Source organism: Oncorhynchus clarkii, chromosome 22, assembly GCF_045791955.1.
Source record: "Oncorhynchus clarkii lewisi isolate Uvic-CL-2024 chromosome 22, UVic_Ocla_1.0, whole genome shotgun sequence".
NCBI classification, from domain to species: Eukaryota; Metazoa; Chordata; class Actinopteri; order Salmoniformes; family Salmonidae; genus Oncorhynchus; species Oncorhynchus clarkii.
In genome coordinates this window covers 27,646,974-27,662,665 of record NC_092168.1, presented here as the reverse complement: position 1 = coordinate 27,662,665, position 15,692 = coordinate 27,646,974, and the positions used below count along the sequence as shown (strand labels likewise).

The 15,692-nt window shown below is 41.8% G+C and overlaps 1 protein-coding gene across 2 annotated transcripts in view; it reads left to right on the top strand.

Annotated features, from left to right (window-relative positions):
• The first annotated feature begins 1,880 nt into the window (after window positions 1-1,880).
• Window positions 1,881-15,692, top strand: part of LOC139380714 (ganglioside-induced differentiation-associated protein 2-like) — a 41,480-nt gene continuing 27,668 nt past the window's right edge. For both annotated transcript variants that reach the window (XM_071123665.1, XM_071123666.1), the window contains exons 1-7: window positions 1,881-2,076; window positions 3,394-3,597; window positions 12,661-12,800; window positions 13,231-13,384; window positions 14,022-14,110; window positions 14,516-14,592; window positions 15,319-15,478. In XM_071123665.1, coding sequence (XP_070979766.1) covers window positions 3,431-3,597; window positions 12,661-12,800; window positions 13,231-13,384; window positions 14,022-14,110; window positions 14,516-14,592; window positions 15,319-15,478 — 787 coding nt within the window. In that variant the 5' untranslated portion in view covers window positions 1,881-2,076; window positions 3,394-3,430. The remainder of the gene's footprint in view (window positions 2,077-3,393; window positions 3,598-12,660; window positions 12,801-13,230; window positions 13,385-14,021; window positions 14,111-14,515; window positions 14,593-15,318; window positions 15,479-15,692) is intronic.

Sequence of the window (15,692 nt, the reverse complement as noted above, 5' to 3'; positions counted from 1 at the left end):
AAATTTTATTTGTCACATACACATGGTTAGCAGATGTTAATGCGAGTGTAGCGAAATGCTTGTGCTTCTAGTTCCGACAATGCAGTAATAACCAACAAGTAATCTAACTAACAATTCAAAAACTACTGTCTTGTACACAGTGTAAGGGGATAAATAATATGTACATAAGGATATATGAATGAGTGATGGTACAGAGCAGCATAGGCAAGATACAGTAGATGGTATCGAGTACAGTATATACATATGAGATGAGTATGTAAACAAAGTGGCATAGTTAAAGTGGCTAGTGATACATGTATTACATAAGGATACAGTCGATGATATAGAGTACAGTATATACGTATGCATATGAGATGAATAATGTAGGGTAAGTAACATTATATAAGGTAGCATTGTTTAAAGTGGATAGTGATATATTTACATCATTTCCCATCAATTCCCATTATTAAAGTGGCTGGAGTTGAGTCAGTGTCAGTGTGTTGGCAGCAGCCACTCAATGTTAGTGGTGGCTGTTTAACAGTCTGATGGCCTTGAGATAGAAGCTGTTTTTCAGTCTCTCGGTCCCAGCTTTGATGCACCTGTACTGACCTCGCCTTCTGGATGATAGCGGGGTGAACAGGCAGTGGCTCGGGTGGTTGATGTCCTTGATGATCTTTATGGCCTTCCTGTGACATCGGGTGGTGTAGGTGTCCTGGAGGGCAGGTAGTTTGCCCCCGGTGATGCGTTGTGCAGACCTCACTACCCTCTGGAGAGCCTTACGGTTGAGGGCGGAGCAGTTGCCGTACCAGGTGGTGATACAGCCCGCCAGGATGCTCTCGATTGTGCATCTGTAGAAGTTTGTGAGTGCTTTTGGTGACAAGCCGAATTTCTTCAGCCTCCTGAGGTTGAAGAGGCGCTGCTGCGCCTTCTTCACAATGCTGTCTGTGTGAGTGGACCAATTCAGTTTGTCTGTGATGTGTATGCCAAGGAACTTAAAACTTGCTACCCTCTCCACTACTGTTCCATCGATGTGGATAGGGGGGTGTTCCCTCTGCTGTTTCCTGAAGTCCACAATCATCTCCTTAGTTTTGTTGACGTTGAGTGTGAGGTTATTTTCCTGACACCACACTCCGAGGGCCCTCACCTCCTCCCTGTAGGCCGTCTCGTCGTTGTTGGTAATCAAGCCTACCACTGTTGTGTCGTCCGCAAACTTGATGATTGAGTTGGAGGCGTGCGTGGCCACGCAGTCGTGGGTGAACAGGGAGTACAGGAGAGGGCTCAGAACGCACCCTTGTGGGGCCCCAGTGTTGAGGATCAGCGGGGAGGAGATGTTGTTGCCTACCCTCACCACCTGGGGGCGGCCCGTCAGGAAGTCCAGTACCCAGTTGCACAGGGCCGGGTCGAGACCCAGGGTCTCGAGCTTGATGACGAGCTTGGAGGGTACTATGGTGTTGAATGCCGAGCTGTAGTCAATGAACAACATTCTCACATAGGTATTCCTCTTGTCCAGATGGGTTAGGGCAGTGTGCAGTGTGGTTGAGATTGCATCGTCTGTGGACCTATTTGGGCGGTAAGCAAATTGGAGTGGGTCTAGGGTGTCAGGTAGGGTGGAGGTGATATGGTCCCTGACTAGTCTCTCAAAGCACTTCATGATGACGGAAGTGAGTGCTACGGGGCGGTAGTCGTTTAGCTCAGTTACCTTAGCTTTCTTGGGAACAGGAACAATGGTGGCCCTCTTGAAGCATGTGGGAACAGCAGACTGGTATAGGGATTGATTGAATAGATGGACTCTTCACTTTTTCTTCATTCACCACACGATTCATCCGACGTGCATCAATCACTACTTCGCGGTCTTGATTGAGTAGACAGAGTGAACCCTCTCGCTTCGCGTCTTCCTCTCTGTCGCGAATCAGCTGATCAGGAACTCACCAAACTGTAGTAAACGTGACAGTACGATGGGAATTGGCTATATCAAATCGAGTTTTGCCATGTTTGGGATGTTAAGAACATCACGAACACCCCCTGTATTCTTCGCTTTTTGTAATTCAGTCATGCTCGGGGGCGACAACTAATAGATTCGTGGACAAAAGAAAACGGGTAGGTGTAACATTTTCTCCTGTAGCTTCCTGATATATAGATACATCTTTAAATTCCTTTCCATTTTCGGCATGCTACTATTTTCTGCCGTGCTAGCAGATACATTTGCGAATCAAAGTAAAAAAAGAAGGCAAATGCTACACTGGGAATGTGATGGTCAGCTGAGCTCGAGCTCCATGGTTGGTGATTATGACATATTTCGTTTTTTCATAATTAGATGTTTTCCCATATTTATCCATTAAAATTGAAATACCTTAATGAGTAGTCGCACAAGCAAAAACACTGGGAAATGTGAGAGGAATACTATTGTTCGTCAAGTGTATTTGACCCATGCTGCAGTCAAACATAGCTAGTTGATCTATATTTTTGTTATCTTCATTCTGCATTTCAATACGTCCTTATGGTGCTTTTGAATTCCCTGTCTGTTTAGGTTCACTTCATGGTAATGCCCTCCCCTCTCGTGCCATAAGCTCCAAAACAGAACTGTTCCTAGAACGCGGCCAGTCTAATGTTAGACAGAGGCCCTCAGTCATAGGTGTTGACATGGTATGTAGTTAGCTGATAGTCTCGAAAACACTATCTTAAATAGCTGCAGGTTCTGGGAAAAAAAGGAGCCAGACCTTCCTTGCCTGTTTCACCCAATTTTATTTTACTGCCACCTAACCTCACACAAGTGCATTCATTATGTGAGGCTTCATTTTCAGGCTGTATACTAGAGGTTAGAAGTACTGAAGACGGGATGGTTTGTTACTGTCTTGACTCTAGACACTGGAAGCTATTTTACAACTGTCAGTCAAAGCCTTTCTTTGATTGTGCAAAAATGCTTTTGCTTTACAAAATGTTTTTTTATATTGCCAAGCCTACTTAATTATGAACACTGAAACACCCATGTAATCACCAATTGTGACTGTCTGTTTTTCCTTGTCATAGATGCTTATTTTGAGTTTTTTTTTAAACTTTTAAATTTAACCTTTTTATATAGGCAAGTCAGTTAAGAACAAACTCTTATTTACAACGACGGCCTACACCGGCCAAACCCGGGCCAATTGTGTGCCGCCCTATATGACTCGAAGTCACGGCCGGTTGTGATACTGCCTGGATTCGAACCAGGGTGTCTATAGTGACGCATCTAGCACTGTGATGCAGTGCCCTAGACTGCTGTGCCACTCAGGAGAGTGGTTAAGTTAAATGCGGAAGACACATTTCCGTTGAATGCATTCACTTGTACAACTGACTAGGTATCCCCCTTTCCCTTCCTTCCTATTTGGTTCCTGGATGTGGACACTGAAAATACACTTTCTCTGGCTTTGTTTGAAGTGTCGAGCATTGAGGTGCCGGCCAGCGCAGTGCAGGAATGGATCCTCTGGGAGCACGCTCTCAGTTTGTGGAGGTCCAGACTCTGTCCACCTGGGAGTGGCAGCCAGACCCTGAGGGAGAGGAGAAGGAGTACAACTTCAGCCAGCAGGCCTTCCTATCCCCCTTCCCCTACAGAGAGGACATCAACAGGAAAATAGTGGTCTAGTGAGTCGCACACATACACACTGGACCTCTGTCTCTAGTACCACTTCTATCTCTTGGTCTCTCTTTTGTTCTCTTGCTTTCTCTTTTTTTCCCCTCCATCTCGGGGGTTCTCTCCTTTTCTCTCACAATCGTTATTGTCAAACTCATATCAAATGCGTTTGTTGATGGCTATAAGGTCTCAAAGTGTAGCCCTGGCTCATTGCACCACTGTGGATCACCCCCCTCAATAAACACACACTCTTTCTCTCTCCCACCCCCATCATTCTAGCCTCTACCTTATAAATCCGCTTTGTTGTGGAGGCTGAGCACATGATGTGTTCAGAGGTTCCACTGGTAGGAGTCTCTCAGTAAGACATTTGTACCCAGGCTGCCCCAATCTCTCCTCACATTCCTGCTGCAGTTAAAGGAACAGATCTCTGGGCTGAACTTGGGCCTATTTATACAGATCTTAGGAAAAGCACTTTTCTGCTCCTGTTTTGACTTAATTTCCAGGAGTTGACACAGTGTCTTGATTGACTTGCACTCCCTTTGAGCAAGGATCACCACAAGTGTCACTTGCTTAAAACGTTAAAGGTCAACTGCCCTTGAAAACCAACTTCTTTTGAAAATGGCCTATGTGACATCAATATAAGTCAGAAACATGTATTATAGTATCTCAATTGACTACAAAGTGTAAATAGAATAATTTTGGTCATAAAGTCACTTGTCCAAAACAGAGTTTGGTAAGTGACGGCATCATTACTTACTTGAGGGATTGGATTACAATTATGTAAAAAATGAATGCCCCCTTTTGCCTATTAACACTTGGTGGCACTGTTTTCACGGGAAAGACTGGGTGAGAGAGTTTTGTGTGGCCCAGTGCCCTGGGTGGGTGGAGACATCTCCTTAGGACAGGGGTGTCAAAGTCAAATGGACGGAGGGCCAAATAAAAAAATCAGCTACAAGACGAGGGCCGGACTGTTCGAATGTTCATTGAAAATTTTTTAAATGACGCATATAGTCTAGTGAACCTAATTGAACCTACTGAAAACCTAACAAATATATTACAATATGATCAGATAAATAAAGCAATATTTTCTTATGGCTCTGTCAGTAATCTTTAATTTTCAACAGACACAAAAGACAAATTTCCTTTATATAAATATCCCCATAACATGAACATTAAATGAAAGAAACCGGTATTCAAGGCACCATCAGTAGACTATATTTTCTATTTTAGCAAAAGTGGGCTAAATTTACTTCAAAGAAAAAACAATAATAGCAATTTTCTATCATCCACTCAACTGAAATATTTTTAAAATATAATTGGATTGAAATACAAAAAAATTAAGTGCAAAAATCTATTAATCAAAAACAACACTTTGTTTAAGGAGAAGTAACATGCAGTGAAAACAAATATTAAATTTTAACTTTTAAACTTGAACTGAGTAAAAACTCTAAATATGTGATTGCACAGTAATGTTCACTTGTTTGAGGTTGAGGGTGATACTTGGTGGTGTCCCATCTTTTCCACAAGTTCATCAATGTTCGGGGTAAAGCTCTGAGCTGAAGAAATCCTCAGAATTGAGTGGAGGTGTTCAGCAGTAAGTCGACTTCTGTGTGATGTTTTGTTCAGGTTCATCAAAGAAAACAGTTGTTCACACAGGTATGTGCTGCCAAACATAGACAACGTTTGAGCAGCCTGGATGCGCAGCTGGGGCATTGTGCCGGGGAGGAAACGGGCGAACTCCGCAGCACCCACTGCCGCATATTTTGCCCTCAGTGCATCATTGCATTGGAGGTCAATCAACTCCATTTGGAGGTTTGGTGGTGAGCTTTCCACGTCAACAGCAAATGGGTTACCGAGCAGTTCCAACCTGCTTTTTTGTGCTTCAAAGTCAGCAAATCGGCGTCGAAAGTCAGCGGCAAGCATACCTATTTTATCAGCCAACTGTGTGCTCGGGAACGCACTGGTAGAGAGCTTCTCTTTCATGGTCTGGCAGCTGGGAAAGTGGCTCAAATTTTCTTTCCGCATCTGCGTCTCCCACAGAGTCAGTTTGGTTTTAAATGCCTTCACTGTACTGTACATATCAGAGATGACACGATCTCGACCCTGCAGCTGCAAGTTTATTGCATTCAGATGACTCGTAATGTCACACAGAAAAGCCATTTCACACAGAAACATTTCGTCTCGGAGTTGTGTTGTGTCTTTCCCTTTGCTGTCCAAGAACAGACAAATCTCCTCACGAAGCTCGAAACATCTTTGAAGCACCTTTCCCTGGCTTAGCCATCGCACCTCTGTGTGATAAGGCAAATCACCATGCTCCGTTTCTAACTCCGTCAGAAATGCCTTGAACTGGCGGTGATTCAAACCTTTGGCTCTGATAAAGTTAACTGTGCGCGTGATGATGCTCATTACATGCTCCATTTTCAAGGCTTTACCGCACAACGCTTCCTGGTGTATGATACAATGATAAGCTGTCAGCTCACCTGTCGCGTTTTCCTCTTGCATCTTTTCCCGTATCTTCGCCACCAGTCCGCTCCTGTGTCCACACATCGCAGGTGCTCCGTCGGTTGTCAAACCCACGAGTTTTTCCCAAGGCAGCTCCATCTCATTTACACATCTTGACACCTCTTCATACAAATCATGCCCCGTAGTTGTGCCATGCATAGGACGTAAAGCCAAAAACTCCTCTGTCACGCTTAGGTTGGAGTCCACTCCGCGGATGAAAATTGACAACTGGGCAATGTCAGAAATGTCGGTGCTCTCATCCACAGCCAAGGAATATGCAATAAAATCTTTTCCCTTTTTCACAAGCTGCTCTTTTAGATTGATGGACAACTGGTCTACTCTCTCGGCAATGGTGTTTCTGCTCAGACTCACATTTAAAAAGAGTTGCCTTTTTTCTGGGCAAACTTCGTCACAAACTTTAATCATGCAGTTTTTGATGAAATCCCCCTCCGTAAATGGCCGGGCTGATTTAGCGATCTCTTCTGCCAAAATAAAACTGGCCTTGACAGTTGCGTCCGCGTGTGTGTCCGCGTGTTTCGTTTCATAATGTCGTCTCAGATTATACTCTTTCAGTACCGCCACACTTTCTCCACACAGAAGACACACAGGTTTTCCAGCTACCTTCGTGAACATATACTCCGACTCCCACCTTGTTTGAAACCCCCGGTTCTCAGTATCCACCTTCCGTTTTGCCATTTTTGATGGGTATCTGAAAGTTAATTTTACTGTGATGCTGACGACTGCTGTGCCAATAAATATTGAAATGAAGCAGCCTACTGCTCGGTGCGTCACCTTTGCATTGTGGGAAATGTAGTATTGGTGCGTGTAAAAGATCTGCGGGCTGCCGGCTTGCTGCGGGCCGGTTCTAATAATAAATCAAGATCATCCCAGGGGCCGTAAAAAACCTTCTTGCGGGCCGGATGTGGCCCGCGGGCCTTGACTCTGACATATGTGCCTTAGGATGACTAATTGAATAGTCGAAAATGAGCAAACCCCGCCCAAAACAAATTTCCCAGAAGACACTGTAGCTTGATGTGCACTGCAAATATTGATTGGGAAATAGCTCTTCTAGTGAAAATGGGCTTCTGTGTAACAATCAGATGGGTTTGTCAAATGTGAGACTGTGCCTGGTGTTGTTGCTGAGAGTTGGTTACACTAGCTATTCGCTAGCATGATCAAATAATGTAGCTAGCAAGGTGTTATAGAACAAGTGTCACATGAAACACATTCCAGACACTGGTTCTTGCTGTCTCGGCATAACTGTGATTTGACAGAGTATTGATGAAAAACGAGGCTGTGCACTTCTCCTTTAACCACAAGTGTGTACAAGGCCTAAGATACTTCGCTCATTCAAGTAGCACTGCAGTAATTTGCCCAGGAAGTGAGGACGCAATTATGATTTTTCCATAGCTTGTTTTGCTACCTCAAGCATTTTAGTGAAGTGAAACAGCCGCGTTTCACCGTAAACTTGATTGTGTGTGTGCTTTGCTTGTGAATACAAAAATCTAAGTAGCACAGTTGCCTTCTGATTTGATGTCCAAAGTTAAGGTTTTTGAAGTTTCATTCTTTTTCATAGTAATTGAGATGAGTCTCTCCAACCTGGTTCCTGGAGAGCTACAGGCTTGTAGGTTTTTGCTTCAGCCCAATTTTAACTAACCTGATTCAGCTTATCAACAAGCTAATCATTAGAATCAGGTGTGCTAGATTAGGGTTGGAGTGAACCTACAGGACTAGCTCTTCAGGAACAGGGTTGGCTAGCCCTGCCTTAGGATGTCATATGACCCAGTACCGTCACGCTGCTTGAGTAGTTACCCTTATGCAGCTGGAATAAGCCCTATGGGCAGGATTCTCACTTTAAACACACATGTAGGCTAACTTAAACTGTTGTGTTATATAGGCTGCATTTACACAGGCAGACCAAATCTGATATTTTTTTTTAGTAATTTGTCTTTTTACCAATCAGATCAACTCTGGAAAAATATCTGTGAAAAGATCTGATGTGATTGGTGAAAATATTAATTATTGGGAAAAAATATCAGAATTGGGCTGCCTGTGTAAATGCAGCCATTGATGTATTTATTGGGATCCCTGTTAGCTGCTGCCATGGGAGCGGCTACTCTTCCTGGCGTCCAAACAGGAATAAATCAATACATCATTGTAAAATAATAGCCTACATCCTAAATAAAACAATACATCATACAATATTAGTGTGTGTAGAGTTTGTTGGAATGTGTGTGTGTCTCCTCACAGTCCATGTTCCGTGAGGTGTTTTTTAAAATCAGATTTTACTGCTAGCATGTTCAGTGCTTCAACATGTCTATACCTCTCTCAAAGACAAGAAGTGATGCAGTCAATTTCTTGATACGAAACACTTAGGGCTGTGGCGGTCATGACATTTTGTCAGCCGGTGATTTTCAAGCGAATAACTGCCGGTCTCATGGTAATTGACCGTTAATTGGCATGAACACGTTTAGCATCTCCTGGCTTCCACGCATGGCCTACAAGCCACTGATGCAGACCTTTGGAACATCTATGTTTTAAAAAGTCTAATAAATCCATGTAATATAGCCTACACTTTCACAATAAATCCATTATTTATTTTAGACAGTCGCACACTCCATATATAAACTCCCAGTAATTTATTTACCCAATAAATTACTGGGAGTTTATATATGGAGTGTGCAACTCTCTATATCTTTATAGTTTATTCGCCGTTAGTCAACACCTCCAAACAAAATCATTTTTCTGGGTGTGCGCCAGCTCATGTTTTTTATTAGACCGTTATAAAGAAACATGGTATGAAGAAAACGTAGTCTATTTCAGAAGAACAGAATAGCATACTCTATTGTCCTTATGTTAATATGGCTATGGGCAACACTAGTTCATTTAGTAGACAAGATTTGCTTAGAATTCTGTGGCATTTTATAGTATGAAATAGAGGCCGACCGATTATGATTTTTCAACGCCGATACCAATTATTGGAGGACTAAAAAAAGCCGATATCGGCCAATTTTTATTTATTTGTAATAATGACAAATACAACAAAATAAGTGTTCATTCAGTATTAACTTAATATAATACATCAATAAAATCAATTTAGCCTCAAATAAATAATGAAACATGTTCAATTTGGTTTAAATAATGCAAAAACAAAGTGTTGGAGAAGAAAGTAAAAGTGCAATATGTGCCATGTAAGAAAGCTAACATTTTAAGTTCCTTGCTCAGAACATGAGAACATATGAAAGCTGGTGGTTCCTTTTAACATGTCTTCAATATTCCCAGGTAAGAAGTTTTAGGTTGTAGTTATTATAGGACTATTTATCTGTATACTGTTTGTATTTCATATACCTTTTGACTATTGGATGTTCTTATAGGCACTATAGTATTGCCAGTGTAACAGTATAGCTTCCGTCCCTCTTCTCGCCCCTACCTGGGCTCGAACCAGGGACACATCGACAACAGCCACCCTCGAAGCATCGTTACCCATCGCTCCACAAAAGCGATGGGTAACGGCCCTTGCAGAGCAAGTGGAACAACTACTTCAAAGTCTCAGAGCAAGTGACGACACGGATTGAAACGCTATTAGCGCGCACCCCGCTAACTAGCTGGCCATTTCACATCGGTTACACCAGCCTAATCTCGGGAGTTGATAGGCTTGAAGTCATAAACGGCTCAATGCTTGAAGCACAGCAAAAAGCTGCTGGCAAATGCAGGAAAGTGCTGTTTGAATGAATACTTACGAGCCTGCTGCTGCCTACCACCGCACAGTCAGAGTGCTATATCAAATCATAGACTTAGAAGTAACATAATAACACACAAATACAAGCCTTAGTTTCCGGATTTGACCATATTAATGACCTATCATTTCGAAAAGAAAACGTTTATTCTTTCAGTGAAATATGGAACCGTTCCGTATTTTATCTAACGGGTGGCATCCCTAACTCTAAATAGTGCTGTTACATTGCACAACCTTCAATGTTATGTCATGTCATAATTATGTACAATTCTGGCAAATTAATTACGGTCTTTGATAGGAAGAAATGGTATTCACACAGTTCGAAACGAGCCAGGTGGCCCAAACTGCGGCATATACCCTGACTCTGCTTGCACGGAACCCAAGAGAAGTGACACAATTTCCCTAGTTAAAATAAATTCATGTTAGCAGGCAGGTACACAAGTAGTTCTTATTTGAAAAAATCTTTGATACACATTACCTATAAAGAAATGTAATGTATACATTATACTGAATTGACTGCCAATATACTCAGCATACTACTTCAAGCGCGTCTTTGTGTACGGACAGGTAGACCAGATGGCACCATCAATGAGGCTGCCACACTCCCATTGAAGAAGAGTGGCGGTAGACTAGAGTTAGGGGACAATGGACCATAACTTGGACTATGGGGAACCACAAGAGGAGGTGTTCTTTGAGAACTACAAGCCTCCCTCTCGGGACGCTATCACCCTGCCCAACTATGTTATAACATAATATTAACTAAATATGCAGGTTTTAAAAATATATACTTGTGTATTGATTTTAAAGAAAGGCATTGATGTTTATGGTTAGGTACACATTGGTGCAACGACGGCGCTTTTTTTTTGCGAATGTGCTTGTTAAATCATCACCCGTTTGGCGAAGTAGGCTGTGATTCGATGATAAATTAACAGGCACCCCATCGATTATATGCAACGCAGGACAAGCTAGATAAACTAGTAATATCATCAACCATGTGTAGTTAACTAGCGATTATGTTAAGATTGTTTTTTATAAGTTTAATGCTAGCTAGCAACTTACTTTGGCTTCTTGCTGCACTCGCGTAACAGGCAGTCAGCCTGCCACCCAGTCTCCTTGTGGAGTGCAATGTAATCGGCCACAATCGGTGCCCAAAAATGCCGATTACCGATTGTTATATGAACTTGAACTCGGCCCTGATTTATCGGTTGACCTTTAGTATGAAGAATACAATTGAACATAGCTAAATAGTAAGGACATTTTCCCTGAATGATTTGAAGGAGTGCTTAACAAAGAAACAGGTACTCCTATATGCTTAATTTAGAGCTATTTATGTAACTTTAGGGCTATATGTTTAATTTTGAATACATTCTAGGGCTGCATGATGCGACTCTAATGATGATTTGAAAAAAGTTGCATGAAAGGTATGAGCTCTGCTTTGTTTTCTTTGTGCAGGCTGTACACACTTGCACAATATTTGACAAGCACTTGATAATGCCTCTTTTTTTCCTGGCGGCATCCCCTTTGTGTGGTAGTAATGCCGCCAAAAAACGGCCAGTGGCCGTTGTGCCCTTAGGCTGAATATAATCATTAAAATTCCCTTCTCCCAGCTGCATGCTCCGATGCACCTCACTCACATGGCTCTCCGTCACATGATCGGGTCTTTCTCACAGGCTACAAGTGAAGACCAACATATCGGGGACGCAACTGCGCACGTCCTTAACCAATTCCGAGGCGCATATTAAAGATATTGGAAGAACTGTCCAATTTCACTTTGTCAGCCAACAAGATGAGTAGGTCTAATGAACAGCAAAAGCACTAGAATATGTCGGTCTACTATCCCCCATAGTACAAAAGTTGTCCTATTCTATCTAGAAAGAAATATTCCAAACATGTTGTGGGATGAGATGAAGCCCAAATTAATACAACCACTAGCATCAAAAAATAAATAATGCAATGAGGCTGACACAACCAATCAGAACATTTAGCTTAAAATTTTTATACACTATTAGGCTATTTCTTCACATAAGCTCAGCAATGCTCACACGGCAGTAGGTTATTAGCGTGAATGTTCCATTAGCGGGAAAACACCATTCTCAAAAGTGTCTGTAAATGTGATTATGCATGTAATGCTTTTATTATAAAGGTGAATTTTATGGTGAAAAACTATCTTCCCCAAACTTAAAACTCAAGCGCTGCTAATGTATGGCAGTTAGGCTCTGCACCCGTTGTAAAACAGGTTCATGTGCTTAATTTTAAGAAGTTATTTGGCCACTTTAACAAACCTTAACAAAACATATACGCCTATGGGCTAGGCTACATGAGGTGTGCGACTATGAGTTGAATTCTACAATGTAGAAAATAGTAAAATAAAGAAAAACCCTTGAATGAGTAGGTGTGTCCAAACTTTTGACTGGTACTGTATGTTTTTCCAGCAGTTTCGATAATGTCAAAAGCTGCACTTAAGTCTAACAAAACGGCTCCCGTAATCACCTTCTTAATTTCTATGCATTTTGCAATGGCTAATGCTGTGTTCTTTTGCCCAAACATATTATTATTTTTGGTCTTATTATTGTTGTAGACATGACGTGCCAACAACAATCTTGCCAATGAAAAAATACAAGTAGTTGGCAATATCAGAGGGAATATGGGTCAAAGTTTGCCTTTTTGCCCAAAATTGTATTGAAGGTAATCCAAAGCTTTCATTGTTTATATAACTTTGTTTCATAGTACAGTTTCTTCTTATTTTTGATGTCAAAGGGAGATATGAGATGGAGCTTGAGTATGGCCAATACAGTTAAGACATCTGACCCTCTTTCATTCTGCTGTCATCGCTCAGTAATGGCGACGTTGCCCTGCTGAACTGCACAGCGATCGTAAACACGAGTAATGAGACTCTGACGGACAAGAACCCTATCTCTGAGAGCATCCACACTTACGCTGGGCCTGAACTTCGAGACGAGATGCTCAAACTGAAAGGTAGGGGGCACCACTAACTCATCAGGTTAATGACAACATGCCTGGTTTGCGCTCGGTGTGCACGAAACATGAGAAAGTACCGCATCCGTTTCAAAACACTATCTCAACTTGATCAATCAGAATGCTTATTTTTGTTGTCCAATTAACTTCTGTTGGTTTGTCTCTACTGATCATGACCTTGTGTTAAGCTGGGAAAGTGAATGTCATGTGTTAACATAATGTGAGCACTGTGGAGACAACACATTACAGACAGGTTTTTATACAAATGCATATTTTAGAAAATGAAAAAGTGTTGGTTTGTGTCCATTGTGTATTGTTGCTATGTAAATCCCCTTCTAGGCTGTGTTGAAGGTGAAGAATGTTCTCTTGGTGTGTTCTTTGTGGGATCTTGATATACTTGTATTACTGGTATGTATGTGTTTATCCACAGGATGTCGGACAGGCGAGGCAAAGATGACCAAAGGCTTTAACCTGGCGGCGCGCTTTATCATCCACACGGTGGGCCCCAAGTACAAAACCAAGTACAGGACGGCTGCTGAGAACTCTCTGTACAACTGCTATAGGAACGTCATGCAGCTCGCCAAGTAAGACATTAAAGATGCACTATGCAGAAATCGTTCTGCCATTTCCTGGTTGCAGAAATTCGAATAGTTTGCCTAATTTCAGTTTGTTACAAAACAAGCAAGTATAGTGTAGATAATCATTGTACCATCTAAACCACTGTGCAAGTTGATTAGGCATGTTGATTAGATCACAGCTTGTTTACATACGAGAGAAGTGTTCTCTCCCCACAATACCACACAGGTGTGTGTAACGTGAGGTGCTCCCTTACAGCCTCATGCCTCTATACACAGGGCCTGAGTAGTCACTGAATGGTTTGATGAGCATGAAAACGATGTAAACCATATGCCATGGCCATCTCAGGCACCATGTTTCTCAAATCACTTTTTTGTCACATGCATTGAATACAGCAGGTGAAATGCTTACTTAACCAACAATGCATTTTTTTTAAAAGAAAATATTTGATATTACGTTATTTATTATTTTAAATGCAGAAGTTACACACAATAACATAACACCGCTATATACAGGGGGTACCAGTACTGAGTCATTGTGCAGGGGTACAGGTGAGGTGATATGTGTGGTGTGTACTGCACTGTCAATTGAATGGGGTTTGTGGTGTGGCTACTGTTAGTATGTTTGAGCTGTTTGTGTCTGCAGAGAGCAGGCTATGGCATCTGTGGCCGTCTGTGTGGTCAGCACAATTAAGAGAGGATACCCACTGGAGGACGCCACACACATTGCCCTCAGTAAGACACGCACAGCACACACTCACACGCACAGCATACATTCACTAAGTTAATGATCTCTTATACATTAGCGGATAGTACACTGTCACAACTTCATGTAGTTAACTTGTGGCTGTCAACTATTGACACTGGCATGATGTTCAATAACTCATCCATGACCCCTGACCTATATGAAACATATGAAGGTGTGTGCAATAATAATTTATTGCATTTATATAGCACCTTTACAAATGCAGTAGGTGCTCAAAGCGCTTTACATTGTAAGGGGGAAACTCACCTATCCCACCACCAATGTTTAGCACCCACTTGGGTGATACAAAGCAACCGTTTTCTGCCAGAATGCTCACTACACATCAGCTAGCATATCTGTTGTCTGTTACGGTGTGTATAACTGTGTGTTTGCAGGAACGGTCCGCAGGTTTCTGGAGAACTATGGAGAGAGCATCGAGACAGTGGTGTTCGCTGTGACAGACACAGAAGAGGTGTGTTCTTTTTTTCTTGCTTTACATGCTTAGGTTTTACATGCTTAGGTTTTACATGCTTAGGTTTTACATGCTTAGGTTTTACATGCTTAGGTTTTACATGCTTAGGTTTTACATGCTTAGGTTTTACATGCTTAGGTTTTACATGCTTAGGTTCTACATGCTTAGGTTTTACATGCTTAGGTTTTCCATGCTTAGGTTTTACATGCTTAGGTTTTACATGCTTAGGTTTTACATGCTTAGGTTTTACATGCTTAGGTTTTACATGCTTAGGTTTTACATGCTTAGGTTTTACATGCTTAGGTTTTACATGCTTAGGTTTTACATGCTTAGGTTTTACATGCTTAGGTTTTACATGCTTAGGTTTTACATGCTTAGGTTTTACATGCTTAGGTTTTACATGCATATAATTGCACTGGCTTGTTCATTTTTTTTCTGGTGTGAAATTCAACTTAAGGGGAATGTTTGGAGCATGAAATATTTAAGCTGTGTTTCGAAGGCGAAGTTTTCTTGTGATTACTCACTAATTTGTTTTTCATAGAGAACATTAAATATATCAAATATAACATGAATGTTTCAGTTTGAGGTAATTATTCATGTCGAAGATGGCAAACACACAAAAAGATTAGAAACTGAGGATGTGTGTGAAGGTTTTTGTGTTAGAAAGCATGTGTGAGTGTGTGGCATCTAGTATCTGTGTGGTTAACATCATTTTGTGTGTCACAGCCCACATACAGGAAACTGCTGCCTCTCTACTACCCTCGTTCTGAGGAAGAGGAGCGTGCCAGCCTGCCCCTAATCCCGACTGACATCGGGAACTCTGAAGGTGAGCCTGTAGTCCCAGAGAGACAGATCCGCATCGCCGAGAAACCAGGCTGTCTGGAAGGTAAGACTACATTTCCCACAACCCCCTAGATGTGACTCATCTCTGAGCTGTTGTGCATAGTGGTTTCAATAGGGTTACCCTAGCAACAACATCAGGGCCTGAAACAAACTTTTTGATCCACCAGCCACTGTGGCAGGTTGATAAAAAATGTTTTTTAAATCTACCAGCCAATCAGATTTTTTACCAGCCAAAATATTTTTTCCAACATAATTAT